The 22,910-nt window shown below is 37.3% G+C and overlaps 1 protein-coding gene across 1 annotated transcript in view; it reads left to right on the forward strand.

The window, feature by feature from the left end:
• Positions 1-3,205: 3,205 nt before the first annotated feature.
• The window catches only part of LOC131075218 (protein DETOXIFICATION 46, chloroplastic), a 103,373-nt gene continuing 83,668 nt past the window's right edge, over positions 3,206-22,910 (forward strand). Inside the window, exons 1-4 of the mRNA XM_058012050.2 lie at positions 3,206-4,237; positions 5,154-5,248; positions 13,409-13,517; positions 14,526-14,581. Of these exons, the coding sequence (XP_057868033.2) occupies positions 3,463-4,237; positions 5,154-5,248; positions 13,409-13,517; positions 14,526-14,581 (1,035 nt within the window). The 5' untranslated portion in view covers positions 3,206-3,462. The remainder of the gene's footprint in view (positions 4,238-5,153; positions 5,249-13,408; positions 13,518-14,525; positions 14,582-22,910) is intronic.

Consider the following 22,910-nt stretch of genomic DNA (forward strand, 5'->3'; position numbering starts at 1 on the left):
CATTAGTTGCAACAAAGTAGCCAAACAGAATAGATAATTTTGACAGTATAAAAAATAAGCAATAAAACATAGAGAGTAATCGATTTGTGCCAAATGATAATGATATAACAACTACTAAAAAAATGACCTCATTGGAAAAAATAATTGGACCTCACACCCTTATGGAAACTCAGTTGCCAAGAATGAGTTCCAAGGTCATAAGCTTTAATACCATGTTGATACACTTAGAATCTTGACCTGCAAATCAAAACAAACCTATGCAATGACAACAGGAAGCGACACATAAGAAGTTATTTCACTTGTCAATGAACTATTTCATTAATGACAATGAGACATGTTACAATGTACAAAGCTCGTGCTTATAAAGAAAAAGACAAGAGGTGAGAGAGTGTCTGATAAAGACACGTGTCTCAATCACAAAGGAAAGTAGATTATAACCACTCCCATCTACCCAACAACAAAAATTAATGCACCTAACATTATTAGCTAATGTACAACTGTATGCAACTAAATGATTTTAACTAAGTAAACTTAAATAAATGTGCAAGAAATACACGCGTACACCAACAATGATGAATATTGTCAATTTTGCATCATTTTATGTAAGGAAGTTAAGTAGTGGAACAACTTCCTACACTAACCTTGAGAGGAGGGTAATGCAAAAACTTTTACAGATTGTTACAATGGTTACAAAAACTTAACAAATATAAACATAAATATCATTCATACCACAACATAGTGATTTATGTGGGGAAAACTCTTTTGGGAAAAAAACCCCACACTCCAAAAGCAACTCAATATATTATTCAACAATCAATAACTGATTATAATATACTTGCAGAGCAAGCTCTTCATAGGAGTACCACTAATCAGAGATTCAGATGTAACTCAATAGCCATAAGACTCTTACCCACAACCTATATTTCACGCACCTCATATATAGGAGACACATTACAAGAAACCGTCAAACGATATTACAAAACCATGGGATAAAACCACCCAATAAAATAGAGCCGACCTTATCTCCAATCTAGATGCTTTATGATGTGTCAAAATGCACATCGACACATGTTCCTCCCTTTTACAACTCATTTATGTGTCCAATGCAATTTATATTTCCTATTTTAGGAGTCCAAACTTCTGGAGGCCATAACTTGTGAACTGCGTGTCCGATTGATGAACCGTTTGATGCATTGGAAAGTTTGCGAAGTTATCTATCACCTTGTAACCTTCTATGATGGTTATACCTACTTTTCAGGGCATTTCAGAGCCTCTAAAGTCCTCAAAATTAAATTTAAACCTTTTATCACACCCTTCCAAAATGAAAACTTCAATATCTTCAAAATTAGCTATGATCTTGTGACAAAAAATTTACCGCCATGCTTATCTAGCCAATTTGAAGCTTTGGGGAGAATTTCGCATCATTTCGTGCTCAAACGAAAACTTACTATGAATATTAACCTCATGTAAATGCAAGGTTGAGACACCATTTTCCCAACATTTTACGTAGTCATTACATATTCATATCAAATCAAATAAAAAAGAGGAAATGATCATACACAACATCTAGCTCTCCTCTAGGATTGAAGTTGGATCTTGGGGGCTATTTTCTCCAATAAATGATATTGATTTGGGATCTTAGTTTATGTCTCTAGGCTAGGACCCCACTTCAACACATTTCACTTGCCAAGCACACTTTGCTAAAAAATTACAGCAACATTTCAATTCACATAGATTATATAAAATGCCCAAGCAAACATAAGTCATCCTTTTTGTTTACCACAACACTAACTCAAACTCAATTATCAAGTATTTCTACTTTTGTAAACTAGCCTAACATACATATGCATAACAAAAAAAAGTAGAAAGAAAATCCCCTTGCTCGATATCACTTTCAATTGCTTTCAACAAAGTTCTTGAACCTCCATTTATCACTTTCAATTGCTTTCATCAAAGTTCTTGCACCTCCATTGTCTATAATAATGCACAATAAACCAATTAGACCAAACAAGCCAAAAAATAAGACACAACATTCTGATTCAAACATGCTTTCTTCAAAATCAATAATTCCTCTTGTTTTGCGCATCTTCACATAGAAAATGACTCTTTGAACCTCAATCATGAAAGAAAAATCAAAACAAAATATGACAAATCTTTTGAAAAGACATAATATCAAAAAAAACATAAAATTGTAATATCGCCATATATAAATTAGTGCATTTCAATATGCTTTAAAAAATACTATACAATCTTTAATAACAGTCTTTCACCATGTTGAATTGACTTTTAATTAAATAATAACAAGTAACATAATGTCATTAGTGACATTAATTAACTTTAATTACCACCTCACTTTATATTGTATCCAATCACATATGTATTGAAAAATAATGATAATAACTAAAAATACTTTCTACTATCAATTTTTTTTCGAAACCTTATTCTTCATTGACAAGAACTAAACAGCTAATTAAAATTAATCAAAAATTAAATTTTATCTCTACAATTTTCAAAATTAGTCAATAAGAAAAACAATAAATCATAAAATAAAATTATAAAAAAAAACAAAAACTTTTCAAACAATATTTAAAAAAATACTCATTGCTTATTGAACGTGCAGAAAAATTATTAGAAGGTAACCAAACTTGTCGTAAAAACTAATAAACAGTTAAAAATATTCAAACACTATAAGACAAATTAACTAGCGATGGAGCACTAGTCTCTCTTTCAACTTTGACCTATTGAACCTGAAAAATATTCTCTTATATTCGAAATAGAGAACCAATTTCCACAGTTACCTTGAGGTTTGGGGTTGATTTTACGACAACGACATAGTTTGAAGTCACGTGGCTACAAGAAGACATAACCCCATCAAGTCAGAATAAGACATTACCCCATAAGTCATAACCCCATAAAAATGCATCACGTGGGCGACGAACGTGGCGGGTACATGACCGGGCCCGATACTTTTTTCTTTTTCATTGATTAGCTTGTCACGCCCAATTTCTTTTGATATAATACTGTTAAATTGCCAGTACCTCCACTATTGGTTTTCAGACTACTGTCCTGACAAAAACTCGTGGGAAGTGCTAAATATATTTTGATAACCGCGTAACCAAATAATGATCATACATTTTAAATCACCACCCCTTGTTTTGATAACCGCGTAACCAAACAATGATCATACATTTCGCAATGCAAGTTTGAATGGGCCACTGAGAAAGACAAAATAAATAGAGACACTTCATAATTTCATTTCAATCCAAGCAACGGGAGATCAATAGTTAAATAACCAGAATGAATGCGTTTGGTGAGTTCTCTGTCATAGGCGCCAGTGCTTATCACATTTCCGAGTTGACGCCTTATTTTTTATTTGGTACTCCGTGCGCTGGACTTCCAGTTTATAAAAAGTATAAATACTATTAGAACTTGAAATTCTGTAGTTGTTAAGGCATTTATCTCATGGAGCGATGCATTAATCGTCTCCCTTCACAAAGCTCAGCTAGAGTCGTCAGGTCATACGGAATTTCCAACCAGATTGTTAAGGCCAGAGATGTATCCGTTTCTTTGGGGCTGGCTGTGGACAAGGTTGGATCACAGCACAATCTTTTGAGACTTGGTTGTGGATCAATTGTGCCTTTCAACCAGAAGAGAAAACCAAATGAATATTTCAGCCTTGGTTTTCGGCAAATGAGATGTACTTCTGACGCTCAACAAATAGTCGAAGTAGGGGGTTCGACATCAAAACCAGAAACGTCTGTTTTGGATAGCAGCTATACGGAGAATGGGCTAGAACTCGTCAAGTCTTTTGAAGGCGCGGACAAAGAAATTCTTGAAGTATCACTGAGAAGAGATCCGGTTCCAGATGAACTAAAAGGTCCTGGTGGGCTTGAGTCTGGACCTTCGCCAAATGGCAATGTACATGGATCCACGCTTGCAGAGAGAATGGAAAATGGGAATAAGAACAGGGCAGGGACATCCCATTCAGCTGTTGGAGATCGTGTTCAAATTGGGGAACACGTGGAGATGGAACGGGAAACTTCAAATATTGGATCCCGTCCAGTACTAAATGGGTCAGAGAAAGGAGAAGTTGAAGTTAAGGGTATATGGCAGCAAATGAAAGATATTATAGTTTTTGCGGGACCGGCTCTTGGGATTTGGTTGTCTAATCCTAGTATGAGTCTCATTGATACTGCTGTTGTAGGCAGCTGTAGCTCTATGGAACTTGCTGCTCTGGGTACTTTCCTTAAGACCAGACTTAGAGAGATGGGGAGACAAATGCTTTGTGAATTTTTAATTTTTCTGTAATTCATTGCTCTTAGCTTCAATGTGTTATCCATATGTTTCAGTGTTTTTCTTTTTTTTAAGATTAGATGTGTTTGCATGATGAAATGGCATAGCTTTTCGAGTGTTGTTACCAATACTTTTGGTTTCAACCTTACAAAAAGCTGTGTGGTGATAAAATCAGAGGCTCCATCCAAAAATCTTCTTGTTCGTTTTAATGTATTTTATGTCTCTGCAGTAAATCATTATTATTATATATCATTTTGTGGGTATCAAACTTTGAATTCAGTAGAGTCAATCTTTGTGATGGTCAGAAGGTCGTTGAACTAGGGTAATGAGGCATCATCTAGTGTCAATTGTGACCGCAGTCTCTTACACGTACTAACTAGGACTTCGCGAGATCATTCAACCCGGTATTTTTCTGGCTCAAGTGCGGTTAACCATGGAGTCCTAATTTTTTTCAAATCGAGTCTATTACGTAGCATTATCAGTAAGATTCATATTAGGACATTATGCTTGTTTTTATTTAAAGATTGATTAGTGATTCAATCGACCAATCTCCAAAATAGCGTAAGTTGTTTTCACAATTTTGAATTCAACCGGGCTTAATCCTGCCTGCTCTAAAAATTGGAGGATATAATTTTTCTTCTGTTCCATAATATCACTTTTGCCATGCTATTCAACCACACATAGCACATTCAATCACGAACTTGTCTTCTATAGTAGGCTCTGGCTACATCTAGAGCTATGCACAGATGTCTAGGCAAAGTGAACACGTGTATAATGTCTTATGCTTTATTCCTTATTCTGTGATTTTACCAAAATATAGCACGCTGAAGTTTGTTTACTTTGGACAACTGTTTTTTCAGGACCAGGCACAGTCATGTGCGATCAGTTAGGTTATATCTTCATGTTTTTATCCATTGCGACATCAAACTTAATTGCAACATCTCTTGCAAACAAAGTAAGTTTTTTCTATCAAAAGTTTTCATTTTGATCTCTTAATATGGATAATCACCTTGGAACTGTGAGCTCATATCATGATGCAATGTATAAATTGGTGAAGAAAATATGTATGTAGGTGGATCCTTTAATGGTAAAGGAGGAAGTCCTCTCCAAGTGATTCTCTGGATTTTGTGCACATAGTTAGTATATGTTAGGACGCAGATTTTTGACCTCCGAGGAAAAAAGGGTTTGAAAGTATGATGGTATGGGAAATACATGCGTAAGGCTATGGAAAACATCTTAGTTTAGCCCAACATAATTTAGTTTTGACTTTCTAATCTTGCTTTTTTATTTTTCTTCTCCAGGTTACAAGATATTTTATGATCAACGTACTTTTTCTTAAAGTTGGAATCTTGCCTTAAATTTTCTCAATATTTTGGCTTCTTTCTTTTTCTGCTATAGTATGATTCATGTGATGTGTTAAAACCATTGCTATTTCCATCTGATCAATCTCGACACAGCTACTCTCTTTTTGAAAATCCAAATGGAATTTTGTTTGTATCATATACTGCTACCTAATAGATATCTAGAATCTGGTGTTTTGAAGTGCTTCCTAATTGATGCCATTAAATTATATATTTGACACACCAAGTTTCCCCCTGGACAGGATGCAAACTGAAACAGAGGCTTCTGTAATTCTTCTGTGAACTGTCCCTGAAACGGATCAAAACAAGATGTATAAAGGACTTTTATTGCCTTTGCCTGTCCTTAGCCTAGAAAAAGGAAAAAGAGATGTATAAGGCAGTTGTACAAGGTGCTTGTTAATGTGACACTTCTGAAATTTCCTAACAGCTTGTGGAAATGACAAGATTATGCATATTCTAGGGACACCGCTGAAACAGCTGATGTAAGGGGCTGTCCTACCCCTCAACAAATACCTAAAACTTACTACAACACATATGCAAAACTGATTTGAAATCAGAAAACTAATGTTATTTTAACACCAAATTTGTGCATCAAAACTAGGAGAAATTTCATTGAAATTAAGAACAATTTTACAAAACAATATTCCACATCAAAACTAGGAGAAATTTCATTGAAATTAAGAACAATTTTACAAAACAATATTCCAAGCCTGTTGGCTTTTCATCTCCACATTACAATCTGATAGAAATCTGTTCCAAGACATGCAAATTAAAATTCCAACAACAGCAAATGACCTTCAGATTGATCTTCTTCCTTCTAACAGCAAATTGATGCAACAAAACTTTAAGAAATTCTTATTGAAACTTCAAACAATCTTGCAATACAACTAGGTGAGTCTATTGGCTTCACAATACCCCTTCTGAATCTGATATAAGACTGATTAGACCTGCAACAATGGTGAATTACTGCAGCATATGGCTTCTACAAGCCTTCGCCAAACTCTCCTAATTCCAACTTCAAAAACTGTAACTCTAGCTAATCAAAATTCAACTTGTAACTGTCCACCTGTAAATTTCATTTCATTTCATTTGGAATCCCAGAAGGGGTACGCCCAACTAAGATTGCCACCAATTTTGTCACTGAATTTGAAATTCAGATCTCCTATTGGTTGCACTTCACCTCTCTTACAATTGGCTCAAATTAGGCCTTCTGTTTATCCCAGAATAGGAAAACCCAAAACCTCCAACTTGAGCGCCAAATTTTGGCATTTACCAACTTGTCATATAGCATTAAATGTTTGTCATAGCTTGTAAGTGGTCCACTCCTAGATCCAATGACCAAGTTGGGTAACTGACAATTTACACAGTAAGAGTGGCCAGTTTTACAAGGAACTTTACCAAATGACAATTACGGCTTGCCAAATTATTTAAATAAAATAATTGGCTTATTACAAAATATTATTCAACCTTATTCCACCTAATATACTAAAAACCAAACCTTAGAAAATAAAAAATAAAAATATTCTTGTTTTGGTTGATGCCAATTACCATTAACTGTGGATATTCTTGCATCAATAGCATGCTCATTGCTGTGTAATAGCAACAATTGAACCTCAAAAAAGACACTTTGTCGAGGACCAAACTGTTATTGCCTTAGTGGGAATCGCCCAAAACTCAAAAATTCTTGAGTTATAATCAAGTACCTTATAACAAGGATTGCTTTGTGACAATTATTTATCAAGATTTTGATTTGATTGGAGAATATCTTGGATTCCCAATAAGGATTGATTCATTCGGTTATCTATAATGAATTTTGTAAGTTCAGTCATGATGCAACCCCAACGATTGGACTCCTTTTTTGGGGTTCAATATGCAAGCTAATATTATATGATCTTGAGAAAAAAACTTGTGAAGGCTATTAGCCTATTGGGAAAGAAAAGACGTTGACATAAAAAATGTTGACGTGGCTAAAATCGCATTGCTACGACTCCATCCGGCCAACGCAGAATAGAATGATCTTGCCGAGTATCCTATCCTCTCTTGAGATAAGGAAATCCCTAATGCTGTTTCAGTGGATCAATGGGGATGACTTCAAGGTTTCGATTGTCAGGTCTTGACTGCAGGATTACTCAGTGATTGATGTGATTTGCTGGGAGCACAAGGGGACTTACGTTTTGCAACAAGCTGGTCTGCTGCGATTCTTGGACTGTGAAATAAAATAAAATTAAAAGGGAAGGGATAGGAGATCTAAAACTAACAAAACCGATATGCGGGTAGACGGATTCAACATAACCAATCCTTGTTTGGCCATAATGGCTCACAACCTTGCAGGAACGGTGCAATCTTCAAAGGGGCTTGGAAGATTTTTCAGATTGCAAACGCACGGCTAAGCACCCAATTCTGGCATAGCTCAGACGGGCACCTGCAATTGAACTAAGCACAATTCAAGGCTCAGGTTAACCATACGAAAGGATACACAATCAGTATATCCTCAATGGTATGAGCTTGAATCTATCAAATACCTGCACACCCAAAACAGAAATATCTATCTAAAATGCTGAAAGAAACCATGCAAACAGGATGAAAACAAGACAATAAACACCAAATCAATGTCTATATATTGATTTCAGCTACCTATTACAACAATTTCTGCAACATCTCTATGCTACTGCTAAGATCTATCCTATTCTAACTTCTAAAATCTAACTCTCTAACAATCTAACCTTTACAAAAGAAAGGCCTCTGCCTTTTTCAGATTTTACAATATGAATCAGAGGCTAGGATGGACTGCATCCAAGGGTCCCCATCTGCCTTCCAGAAGCTGGCAGCCTTAACCCATTCTTATTAAACTCTCAGTCATCTATCCAACCACTATCCCAACTACCCACAACTGTTTGGCATTAATTTGAGTCTATCTAGTAGTTGGACATGACCGTCCACAACTGACTTGTTTCCCCTTCTTTCAAAATATCTGAGTGGGGCCCACAGACAGTTTTACAATAAAACAGTTCCAGTTTTCAAAAACTGAACTTCTGGAATTAAATCCAGCTATTTATTTCTCGTGAATGCATAGACTTGTCGCATTCGGAGTGTTCTTCGGTCTTTGGTCTCGGTGGTGGACTTCAGCTTTGTGGTTTGGTGGCATCCTAATGCTTTGTTCAGATCTTGCGCTTCTGTATCTTCTTTTTCAGCTTTCAGTGCTTGGCCTTGATTGCGATCCTTCTTTGATTTGCGTTTCAGACTTTTCTCCTGGTTCTCTGCAATGACGTCTTGCGACCTGCAAACAATTGATCTCACTTTGATAAATCAATTTGAAAAATTAATTAATTTAATTTAACAAATATTAAATTTTATTTACGACGTTTGGCTCAAGAAGCTCTTTGTGAGATGTATCTTTTAAATGCTTCTCATGAAATTCGAGCCTTGAAGAAGACTGCAAGACTTACATTTCGCTTTACAATTTTAAATGAAACCCGACAAAAAATGAATGATTTTGGTTTATATGAAGATTTTGTGCGAATTAGTTTCATTCACTCTTAAAAAACTTAGGATTCTTTTGCTTCAAAAACGCCGAACTTGCTTCCTAAACACCAAAAAGTCATAGCACCATAACTTGGATATGTATGAAGTATACGTGATCATGTCTATTTTGGCATTCTCGGCCTATCACAGGAAAAAGTGCGATTTTAACTAATATTGAATGCCCTTTGCAAGAAATTTGGGCAAGAGGATTAAAATGTGAATTTTGACCTCCTTGGTGTTTTCGGCCAAATGAGGTGTTTTGTGCGATTTATTTATTTTGTCAAACTCTGACATCCTCCATGAAATCCCGTGATTTGGTCCCTTTGAAGTTTTCGGGTAAATGAGGTGTTTTGTGCGATTTATGGCTTGGTCGCCCTTCCTCTATCTTTCGGCTTTAAAAGCAACTTTGTGAACTTGCACGATTTTGGTCTATTTTTCAATTTCGGCTAAGAAGCCGCTTTGGAAGCTTAAGTCATTTTCGGCCTAAAAGGCCCTTTTGCAAAATTAAAACGCCTTACTCGCCATTTTCACGATTTTTGGCCATTTTGCAAATTTCGTAATTTAAGCATTTTACATCACTCGATTTTTCGGCCGGGGGAGGGTTTTTTAAAAATTTACAAAACGCCTTATTTTCGGGCTGAGAGGGCATTTTAAAAAGTTTTAAAGTTAAACATTCTCCCTCTTTTCGTGATTTTCAGCTTGAGTCGCCATTTTGCAAACTTAAATAACGTCGGGCATATTGGACGTTTTGCGTGATTTTGGGATTCTATTTCCTTTTGGTGTGAATACTTATTTTCGCGATTTTGCAGATTTTTGGGCTGGAAGTCTCCTTTGCGAGTTTGATGATTAACGCCTTTCTTTATTTTCAGCATTAGGGATCGATTTGAGAGCTCGCATTTTATATTTTGGGCTCTTAGGCCGATTTGAGAGCTTGATGTTTTCGGGTTGTGAGGGCTTTTGAAGATATATAGAAGAATTGGTTTGGCCGAACCTTGCATCACCACAGGCCCTTTCTAAAGTTATCGGGTAGGCAGACACAACACGGGGGGTCCCTTGTCAACTGACGGGGTGAGGTGTGCGAGTACAACACTACCCACAACTGTTTGGCATTAATTTGAGTCTATCTGGTAGTTGGACATAACTATCCACAACTGACTTGTTTCCCCTTTCTTTCAAATATCTGAGTGGGGCCCACAGGCAGTTTTACAATAAAACAGTTTCAGTTTTCAGAAACTGAACTTCTGGAATTAAATCCAACTGTGTATTTCTTGAGAATGCATAGACTTGCCGCATTCAGAGTGTTCTTTGGTCTTTGGTCCCGGTGGTGAACTTTAGCTTGTTGTTCAGTGGCACACTTCCCAATGCTTGGTTGCTCTCGCGCTCTTGCAGTGCGTTCTTGCATCTTCTTCTCCAGCCTTGCAGTGCCTGGCTCCTTGACATTTCAGGCCCTCTCTTGGTTCTTCGAAACGATGCCTTCGACCTGCGAACAATTAATCTCACTTTAATAAATCAATTTGAAAAATTAAAATTAATTTGACAAACATTAAATTTTAACGATTGGCTCGAGAAGCTCTTTGTGAGATGAATCTTTAAATGTTTTTCGTTTGATAGAGGTGAAATGTGAGATTTTATTTTAAATGCTCATTTGCCTCTCTTTTTGGAATTTCGTGCATATTAGGCAATTCAAAACCTCTAAGCATTTTTTTTTTTTGAATTCTGTCCTTTGAGGATTTTGACTTATTAGATTTTCGGCCAAATTGATTATTCTGCGACTTTCCTTTTAAATCCCGTAAATTCCACCAAATTGCCAAGTTGTCTTCACTATGCCCATTATAAATTGGAAATTCGGCATTATGGGCGAATTTGAACTTTACGTTTTAATACGAGATTCGGGCCATTTATTAAAATCAGGCGACCTTAACTCTTTATTTTCGACTTAATGAAGTCCTTTGCGCGACTTTAGACATTTTGGGTTTTTAGGCGAAATGAGGGTTTTGATTTTCGGCTCATAGAGCGATTTTGCGATTTTTTCATTTTACATTTCGCTTATGAGCCGATTTTTGCGAGTTTACTCCTCCTTGCCAATTTCAACCTGAAAGCCGATTTTGCAAATTGGCTATTCTCCCAACTTTTTCGGCTTACTGGCCGAATTTGTGAACTTCCTCGCGATTTTCATTTGCTTTGGTGTTTTCGGCCATAAAGCATACAATGCGAAAACTTTCACGCGATTTTTCTCACATTTCGCCCTGTTGAGCCGATTTGCGGGCTTAACAACTTTCGGCCTTTTGGGCCATTTTGCAAGTTTATAAGTTAAGCGTTTTACATATCACGCAATTTTCGGTTTAAAGAAGGCTTTGCAAAGTTTTTAGTTTTAACGCTTTTTCACGTTCTCCATTTTCGGGCTAAAAGGGGGTTTTGAAAAGTTTAAGAGAATAATGCCCTTTTGAAAAAATCGCGTGAGGCCCAATTTTCGGGCTGCGAAGGCATTTTGAAAAGTTTTAATGTTAAAGCTTTACCTCACGCAACTTTCAACCCGAGAGGGGTTGCACGATTCTGCAGACCTTGATGATTATCGGCCTAAAGGGCCATTTTGCTAGCTTGTTAAAAAAATTCGGGTGTTTTGGGGAGAATGCATGACTTTGGAGTTTTACAGTTTTCGGCCTCTCAACACTAATTTCGCGAATTTGAGGATTACTTGGTGTTTTCGGCTAAATGGGGAGCTTTGCGAGCTTCGAAAGACATTTTAGCTGGCATCTTTACCTTCTAAACCGATTTAGCCTTTACTGTTTTGCATTTACTAAAATTTTCAAATGCTTTCTCTCTTCCGCTGGGACAGACAGATACAAACCGGGGGTCCCTGTCAATGATGGGGCGAGGTGTGCATAATGCACAACAAAAAATTAATCCAACGTGAGGCAATATTTTTCACCATAGTCTTAAAGGATTGTCCTATGTTCCTTGAAACAGAGTCTACTATTTTGGTACCATTATCAGATGATTAATCCCCTCAGCCTGTTCCTTTGATCACTATAATCTTTCGTATGGTTATGCTTACTGCATCTCAACGTGCATGTTTGTTGTGAACACTGAAGATTATTGTAGGATGCTCAAGCTATAAGTTAAAAGAATTTCAAATGTTAAAAGACACATCAGTTAAGCTATTTTAATAAGGGTGCTACTGGATGAAGGCTGTTTTTGGATATGTTCTGGTTATCTAATTTGTCAATTCCTGTGCTGCATTAAATCTTTTGCCAAAAAACTCTCTAAACTCACGATATTTAATGAACAATGAATGCAGTGCAGTCTCATGCATCTTCATTTGAATGCCTAGCAAAATATTCTTTTCAAGTTGAAATCTTTAATGACCGATGATTGTAGTATGATCACATACATTTTAGGTCATTATTCTGACACAAGCATTATGGACAAAACTTCCCAGGTGTAAGTGAGTAATAGAAACATTTAACATCTTGTGACTTTATCTGGCATGATTTCTTCTTGTTTACGAAGCTGAAATGCAAGGGGAGAAATGATATTTTGAAATTCTATATAATATTCAATATATATTGAATTCAGCTAAAATTTCGTTGTCGTCACTAATAAATCTCTGTATACTAGTATGTCTTCATTTTGCGTTTTAATTGTTCTTTATGCTTCTCACCGTCCAGAAACATTCTCAGTTCCTAGTTGTAGTTCTGAACCTCTGATAGAAGCTTCACTTTTAGAAAAATTCATTTTGGTTTAATCACAATGAGGCTTGCAATCTATATGTGTTCATCCCATATATATTCTAACAAAGCATATAAAGCATATATTTTTTATTGAAGGTTTTAATGTCTCAGATTCGGATTAATACCCACAGATCCTCTCATCTATGATTCAATTACTTTGCCAGGCCTAATAATCAATTGAAGATTATATAACATGATTTCTGCCAAATTAATGTGGTAGTCTTAGCCTTTGGCATCTATAGTATGCCTTTTCCATACAGAATATCAAATATCCTTTCGTCGTCAAAATATAGCTGCAGTTTTATGCTGTCTTGTACATGTAAACGAGAAACATATTTAGCAAACTGATAAAGACTGCTTAGCACTAAATGAAATGGAGTTATGATCTATAGAATATGTTCCTTTATTTCAGTGTTGATTCCATTCCGTGAATAGGGAAATCTCATCATATTATGATTAATGATGCTCTTTTTGTTCTCTTTTTGGTGTGCTTATTTACAGGACAGGACTAGTGCAGAGAAACATCTGTGTCGTTTGCTTCTTGTTGCCATGACTTGTGGAATTGGAATGTTTTTCTTCATAGAATTATGTGGGACATCAATGCTAAAAGGTACAACATCATGACTCATTTTAACAAGTATTTGTGAAGTTCACCTCCCTAGATTTGACATGCCTTCAAATTTACTGAAAGCATACTTACCCACAGATTCATACCTTGATCTTTAATACTCATTGCCAGTCTAGGAAACATGTTCCCCTCTGAAAGAGGAGAGCAGGATGACTCCAGGCAACAAGAAACCTGAGCTGATGTCTCTAGATGTCTTGTAAAATGTCATATAATATTTTTTTTCTTGTGCCTAGATAATTCTTCAAAGAGAAGAAAAAAGAGTTGAATTAGGCATGTATTTTACTTGAAAATGTACAGGCATATTGTTCAGTGCAGAATTTGATCATCCTACTAACAAGAGGATAAATTAATAAGACAACTTATGATGTTCGTGTACAAGTATTTTATCAAATGATGGAAGCACAAAGGAGCTGTACTACTAAACTATAACAAAATTCAGGACAAGGAATTTCTATAGTTATCAGATTTTGCAATAAGGCATTCATTATATTCATTCATTGTCAATACAGCAAGATTATCCATATAGTGTTAACCATAAAGCTTAAGTAGAACCATCCCTTTCGGTGAAGTTTGGGGGTAAATACTAAATAATTATTTTAACAGTGTCAAAGATATAATCTTGAAAACTACGGCTTAGAATTATGTCTCCAGGAACCTTATGGGTTCAAGAATTTTTTATTTGATCTTGTTGGAGAGTTGTTTTTTGAGGTCTCTGGACTAATTCATGTATGAATTTATCTGATTTCTAAAATTTTCAAAACTTCCAAATTACTATTTAATGATCTTGTAATATTTTTATTTAATGAAGTTTATATACATGTAAAGTTCTGTATTTTAGCTTTTTCCTTGTTTTTGTCTTTCAGACTGGGAACATTTCCAATCTCTAAGTGACTACGACTGGAAGTTATCTTGATAGAATCTTTCAATGTTCATATAGTCTCTAATCGATGAGTGACACATGTTAACAATTGTTTGTATTTGTTTTTTCAGCCTTTGTTGGGGTAAAAAATTATGCTTTGGTTCCTGCAGCAAGATCCTATGTTGGGGTATGTATTAAGTTCTTTTTACTCTATGAAAATTGTTGGTTGTAGAGTTTATGTTGAAACAATAATCTCACGGCTATTAGAAACTAAATTAAGAAAGCATAAAATAAATTTGTTTGCTTGACATATGTTTATTATCTACACGATTGCATATTTCTGTGATATTCATGATGAAGTCAAAAACTTGCAATATTATTTCCTTCAAGAAGCACATCATTGGGCAAAGGTGTTATGATTATCAATAAAAATCCTAGAGAAACACATATACTTGGCACTGCCTAGTGATTATTTGTACCTTAAAATCAAGTAGCACTCTTTATGATTCCTGATACTTTGCAATACTCGACAATGTCTTCTCTTTGCGCATTTGAGCCTTCCTACTTATAATATCCCACCCTAATCTGGATATTTTAAAATTGTTTGCAAATCTTTAATGCCAATGTGAATAGTTTGGTTGATTGATTTGTTTTCAGATTTCGTGCACCATTAAAGAGCATTCCAAAAGAATTAAATAATATTCAACATTAAATTTGATGGAACACTATTGTATCAACTATGAAATCATTTGACAATGTAACTATGGTTCCTTGCTGATGCAATTTTCTGATTTCATTATTTGATTCAATTGCTCATGCAATATTGTTAGTGTAATTATTTATTCATCTTGGATATAATTACACTTTACTTAAGTTTACTTAGGTTCATGCACAACATTGTAGTTTGCATATGAGACACTTAGGGAGACGTGCATACATTGGGAGTGTGTATGTAGGAGAATTTCCACCTTTTATGGTGTGATCTTGTTATTACTTTATCATATCCACTTATTGTGGGATGATAATTCCACCTTCGGAGGGTGATCCACCTCATATGGAATATTTTACTATTTCTTCTACCTACCCCTACCTACCCTTGCATCTCATTGATCCACATGTCACCATTCTGTGCTCTTTTGTCTCTTAGCCTGGCCTTTACAAGCAGGCTCATCTACATTGTATGTAATTCTTGATGATCCAGTTGATCTTTTTTGCATCTTGATAGGAATACAGTTTATTCTTGTCAAATATTTTATCTCTCTTGTCAGTGTGCTATCGATTGGTCTCTTTGATCTTGGTTGCTTTAAGCATAATCTCACATAGTATCAGAGCGGTTGGAACACCATTGCATAGCCTTTGGAGAGATTTTATTGTGTTTTTTAAGGAGGTCAAGAGGCAGATCTGAGGAGCAGCATCTTATAGAGGCGTCCTAAACCAGATCCGACCTCACCATCTCGTTCGGGTGGCCGTTTCTATGAATTTTGAGTATAAATTTGCCTATATTGGGTGAAAAGTGAATTTTGGCCATTGGAGGAATTTTTTTTCATCCTATTTGGCTAGCCGTACGAAAATTTTCAAATAAAAATAAAAAAAAAAATTTCTACGAATTTTTTATTAATCTCTATTTTTAATATTTGCAGTTTTTTACATTTTGTATTGGAAAGTTTTTATTAAAAAAAAATCAATCAATATATACGACCCCCCCCTGTGCGTATCGTACTGCAACCTTTTTTGCTTTGCAGGGGCTGTACTACCTATGGTGACCATTGACCCTGTAGATCTTTGGCGACTCTTGTGTTCACCGGCACCACCGAACACTGCCCTTCGCCGACACGTCTCTTTTCTAGTAGCCTTTGTTGGTGCCCACTTCTGGCTCTCCGACCACTCAGTCTCGCTAGCAACTATGTGTGGGCCCCCTTGCAAATTGCCGGCATTGCTCTCGACAGCCTCACTGTCGGGTCTCCACCTGCTTCGGCGCTGGTCACTGCTCTCTCTAGTGCCACCAGTCATCGGGACTCCAGCCAAGCCTCCACGTGGCCAAATCTTTGTGGCTCACTACACACATTCTGCCAGGTGGCGGTCTCAGACTTGTGGAGCCCTGTTCTGTTAGCGGCCATGTGGCGCTCATCTTCTGGTTCGTATTGCACACACAACAGCCACGTCACAGTTGAGTTGGCATCCCCCAGGCGTATGGGTTTGACACATCAGCTGCCACGTCAACCGTACGATCTTCCATGCAAGCGAACACATCATCAAGACAAGTCATCTGACCGTACAATATGTACAACACATGGCAGCATCTGATTAGTCCATGTCACCAATCCGTACGGTACAAACACCCAATAGGTAGGGTGGTGAAGTTTTCCCGATGGTCATACGACTGTCAAATTTAACCTTGCAGTTTGTTGACTTCATCATTTTTTTGAAAATTTTTAACCCCCCTCTTATTGAGCCTTTTGATTTTGTAGTTTAATTTCAAATGGCCATATCTTGCTCATTTTTGCTCTTTTTTTTGTGCAATTTTTTTTGAAATGGGCTAATTTTTCGTGTACTTTCACGTGGTGGTGTTATTTTCTGATTTGGACGGACATATTTTTCATAAAATTCATTTTTTGGTGACTATAATTGTCCAATCTCCATTTCTGCAACTTCAAGGACTCCATTCGGGCTCATATGAACTCCTTTTCAAGTGCCGTTTTTTTTAAAGTGTATTATTTTTTGTCTACTTTCATAATCTATTGTTAGTTTGCAGCGATTTTGAGTGGAAATTGTACTTTCAACATATGGTCTTTTTTTGGCCAATTTGGCACTTGTATTGCATAGATCTACACTTGTGGTCTTTTGCATTATAGTTCTAAGCCTATTGGGACAGTTGTAAAATAAAATCAAAAGTCCACTTTGTCTTTGTTTGCAAGTGGCCTATTGTACACGCACTACATATAAAGTGCCAAAATCATCATTTTCCGAGGGGGGGGGTGTAATATCCCAGTAATTTTTTTTTTGAATTCTCAAGGCCGGCAATAACATCAACAAGGAATTAACCCGTTAAGGTTAGAAAACATAACTGAAACCATATTGGAAAGTAACCCTTCCACTTTCTGATCACCAAGTGCCCAATGTGGGAAGGTGAGAGCATACGGTGTTGAAGGGATCATTAGCATAAGAAAACTGAAACATAATGCAATGCTTGGGTGGCAAGCCAGCCCCTTCCGCTTATCCAGCGGGAGAACAAGGAAACTTGGTGGTAAACCAAGTAGTGAGATACACCAAATAAGAATCACTCAACCACAATATTTCAGCGGGAGGACTGCAATTACATAATAACCTCAACTCGATCGCTTATGCAGCGGGAGGACCATTACACAAGCTATCACTCAACCACTTATTCAGTGGGAGGACTGAAAATTACAAAGTTGCTGAATATTAGGCGGCAAGTCAGCCTCTTCCACTTATTCAGTGGGATGAGAGTTACAAAAATAGAATTGGTTAGTAGTACTACTACCTAACCTTACAATAACAGAGATGAGAGAAGGAGAGTAATGCAGATTTCCACAATAAGAATATAAATTTCTGTTACAACCAATCTGCAGGCTGAAATTACAAATCAGCAGCCTATGGAAATGCCAAAATGCTCATAACTCTCTTGTTACACATCCAAATCAATTCAAACCAGTCCCATACACATAATATATCACTCACAACAGCAACCAATCAAAACTACAACCCAAACAACTCCTGATTTATTTTGCACGCATCCGAATGCAAAAACAGAAACCCACGCTATACCTAGGAATTTCGATTTGATCTAGGAAATTCAAAGCTTAATTAAAATTGCTATAAACTCACAAAATGTATTGCCATTGCTGGGAAGGAGGATAGAGCTGATACCCATAACTGTCAGTCGCTTCAGCAAAGAGGTGTGATTGAAAATGTGCTTCAGCCACAGGCAAAACCAACAAGTCTCCAGAATCACTTCTACACCAAAAATGTCTATGGCAAACTTTGAGAATGTAGGAGAATACAATGCACAACTAGGCACTGTATTTCAAGTACGAAACCGGGTAGCACTAGGGAGACGCACTCCGAAGCCTCAAGTTCTGTCGCCAAACCGGCAGCATAACATTACAATTTTTCCAGATGGTGCAAATGGGAGCCTGTTGATGTGTATTTTGTACAGGACCAAACATAGAATAAAATACCTAGAGGTACCTTATCCTCTCTTGAATAAAGCTCCCTAATGCTGAAGATATCGCAAAAGGATCAATCGGAGAAGCTTCAAGGTTCTTGTTATGTAGGATCTCTACTCACGGATAAGCTCTTTGTAGGGCCTTACACTCGATGCCCTGAACGTCTGATTTGCTGGAATCACAGGATTTCACTAGCCTAGATTTTTGAAAAAGGGAAAAAGGGATGAGGGTGAGGGAAGGATCTAATTCTGACACTAAGAATGTAGGAGCAATGAATGATCTTTGATGAAATTCTAACTAAGTCTTGTTTTGACATCCCAGGACCATCTCCACAAGCTTAGTGCGATCTTCGGAGGAAAGCTTTATGATGTTCAGATCATCGCTACAGGCATAGACACCATCAGGCTGATGCATATCAGTGAAGAAGCGACAATTGAAGTTAAGCTTAAGCTGAATGATTCCAGTTGACTACACAAGGCAAGTTTGCAATCAACAAATTGCTAGTAGTATGGATATACAAATTTCACCATCAATCAAACACATTTCTTCCACTCATCTAATAACATGAAATCAAATCTGAGAAGTATAAAGACCATGCAAATTGTTGAATCGACCCATAGATTTCACCATTTCTTCAATGAAGTTTACAAGCCTTTTACAACAACATCTTGGCAACAATCTTTGCCTTCTCTTTCTATTCTACTTTAATTACTATTCTATCAACTGACTATTCACTATTTCTAACTACTGACTAACTATTAGCCTTTACAAATGAGGAGCCAGGGCTTATATAGCGCCCCCAATACAATTCAATGGCTCCGATCAATTTGAGATCAATGGCCGAGATTTTACAATGAAAACCCTAATTAGGGTTTGTTACAATAAACTCAATTTTGACCAATGAAATAATTGCATTATTTGGAGACATGTCTTCTCTGGAATATTCGACCAATGGAGAACCGGGGTAGGTACATCGAAGTTTGTGCCATCTCCCATGAGTCAGGTACATTGAATCTAGACACGCTGAGGTGGACCAATCCGACTGGAGGAGTGATGACTGGGATGCCACCTTGTCTGACACTTGCAACTTGGTAGATATTCAATTTGATGTTGCTGAGAAGCTAGCTTTAATTAACTCTTCTGAAACTATTGGCTTCTTCAATGGACCCTTGCTTTAACCTCCTTTGTCTTTGATGTGCAGGATGGATGGTGTACCTTTCCTTCAAATGCTGGTCTGGAAGAGGTCGTCCCTGATGATGCTGGAGAAGGTCGTCCTTGATCTGGCCTGGAGAAGGTCGTCCTTGTTGATGCCGGACTGGAGGAGGTCGTCCTTGATGATGCTGGATTGGAGGAGGTCGTCCTTGATAATGCTAGGCTGGAGAAGGTCGTCCTTGTTGATGCCGGATTGGAGAAGGTTGTCCTTGTTGATGCCGGATTGGAGAAGGTCGCCTTTTAACTGCAAGACAAACAAAAAGATGATTAAGGAAACATGATAAATTCACTTCAACATAGAATTTTCAACTTAAATCATCAATGAAAAGATATCAACATGAAACTTGCCCAAGATTTTCTCCAGAAACAGACCCTATAAGAATTTCGCTCTGGACCCTTTGGAAGGGTCAGGAGCGAAATTCCAACTTTAGCTCAAAATTCACATTTTTTTGAGGGTCAAACATCTTTCCAAGGCATTCCAAATAGCTTTTCTCACCCTATTCCAGGCCTGACTTAGCACAAAATTTGGAGAAAAGGATGGTTTTAGTGTTTTTCGCTTTGGACCCTTTGGAAGGGTCAGGAGCGAATTTCTGGTTTGAAGCTCATTTTTTTCATCCTTTCAACTTCAATCCACCTCTCAAGGCAAGGAAACACTTTTCTTCTCTCATCCAACCCAAGTTTATCTTGATTTTGCAAGGCAAAATAGGTGATTGAAGGATTTTCGCCTTGGACCCTTTGGAAGGGTCAGGAGCGAATTTCCTCTTTGGCCTAAAATCATTACTTTTGGAGACAACCATTGACTTAAGGGCAATCACAAGGGCATCTTTTACCTTGGTCTAGGCATAGCTTAGCATAAATTTGAAAGGAATAGGTAGATTTTAGGATTTTCGCTCTGGACCCTTTGGAAGGGTCAGGAGCGAAAATCACTTTTTGGCTCAATTCCTTCAAGTTTGATAATTATTGCTAAGTCAAAGTCATTCCTAAGGACCTCTCCCATCAAAACTTGCCCTAGTTAGCACTTGGCTTGGCACAAAATTGGGAAAAAAAGGTGATTTAGAGAAAATTCGCCCTGGACCCTTTGGAAGGGTCAGGAGCGAATTTATTAATCTAGGCTTATTCCTCCATCATTTCAAGTTGCATTCACCTCAAAAAGCTAGAAAACACTTCTCCTCTCACGTCCAGCCCAAGTTTGACTTGATTTTGCAAGGGAAAATAGGTGTTTGAAGAATTTTCGCCCTGGACCCTTTGGAAGGTCAGGAGTGAAAATCTCATTCTTGACCCAAAATCATCATTCTTTCAACTTGAAACTTCTTTGCAAGGTAGAATCTCATCCTTCTTGCCCTAGGAACAAGGTTTCATGTCCAAGAAAGGTTAAAAAGTAGGCTTATAAGGAATTTCGCTTTGGACCCTTTGGAAGGGTCAGGAGCGAAATTTCCTTTCTTGGCTAAAATCCTTCATTTTCACAACTTCCAAACACTCTCAAAGGCAAGATCATGTCCATTTCCCCTTTCAACATGCTTTGGACATCACAATTTGGTCAAATAGGGAAGGAAATGAGGTCTAGGAGGATTTTCGCTCTGGACTCTTTGGAAGGGTCAGGAGCGAAAATCTTGATTTAGGCTTTAATTGCTCATTTTTCAAACTTCAATCTTCTCCTGGAGGCAAATATAGATTGTTTTCCACCTAAGGAACAAGGTTTCAAGCCCAAACAAGGTAGCAAATGAGGTTTGTAAGGAATTTCGCTATGGACCCTTTGGAAGGGTCAGGAGCGAAAATCATGTTTTTGAGCTTGATTCTTGACTTTTCCAACTCCAATCCTCTTTGAGAGGCAAGCATAGATCCTTTCTCTTGCATCTCCACCAAGATCCTGACTTTGGCTAGAGGAAAAATGAGTGCTTTCAAGAATTTCGCTCTGGACCCTTTGGAAGGGTCAGGAGCGAAATTCACTTTTTAGGCTAGAATCCATCATCCCAAGGTCTAAAATCTCTTCTCCAAGGCAAAGTTGCATCAAGCCTTCTCAATTATGCCTCAAAGTCTACAAACTTGGTCAAGCTAAGGAGAAAAATAGAGGAAATATGAATTTCGCTCTGGACCCTTTGGAAGGGTTAGGAGCGAAATTCACCTTAGGCCATGATCCTGACTTCATTTTTTCGCATTTCTTCATTCAAACAAGTGCTTTTGCCTTCATTCAAGCCTAGGAATGCGTTAGTTCTAGGTTTTGGTCAAAGTAGAATGTCTTATGGAGAATTTCGCTCTGGACCCTTTGGAAGGGTCAGGAGCGAAATTTGACTTTTTGAACTCTTCGTCAGGATCATTTTATGGAATATAACATTTAAGTATTATACTTTAAGTTATATTCCATGTATACTTTCAGGATGTTTGAGAGTGGTTTCGGACCTCCAGGAGTTATATTGCAAAATCTAGTTTTTGGAGGATTCTTTAGTTTTCCAGACTTTGTCAAATTTTAGGATCAGGACATTCTAGACTTAGCCAAATTTCAGGATCAGGACATTCCAGACTTAGCCAAATTTCAAGGCATTTGAAGATCGGGATGACATTCTAGACTTCATCACTCACCAACTCGACCTAACTCAGACTTTCAAGAATGATACCCACTCACAAAGCAAGACACAATTAGCGACAAGAGCAAAACCAGGCCCTAAAGAAGACTCTCGAAGAAACCCTAATTCTGGGGCCCCAAAGACTCACCTCGCTCAAGCCAAGCCTACCATCCTATTGATCCCCTGGCGACACTCAAAATGCAAAGGCTAACAGACAAACCCTAAACACCTAGAAAGCAAACCCCAGAAAGCAAACAAAGTAGGGGCCCCCATTTGCAATGGGGTGATGTGTGAATACGTCACAACAGAGCCCAAGTCTCATATTTATAACTTCACACACCTCAAACCCAAATGCAAATTCCTTCAAATTCAACGCCTTTCATTCACATTTCATTCCACTACATGTGGACCCCAAGTGTGGTGCCATTTCCCACAAGTCAAACTTCACGCCCAAGGCATGGACCCACGTTACACTTTGGCAAATATTAGAGAAAAGTAAAAAATAATATCTCTCTCAAATATTTCGACAGCTCTTTATTAAACATGAAATTCGCCA

The sequence above is a fragment of the Cryptomeria japonica genome, chromosome 11 (genome assembly GCF_030272615.1).
Source record: "Cryptomeria japonica chromosome 11, Sugi_1.0, whole genome shotgun sequence".
Lineage (NCBI taxonomy): Eukaryota > Viridiplantae > Streptophyta > Pinopsida > Cupressales > Cupressaceae > Cryptomeria > Cryptomeria japonica.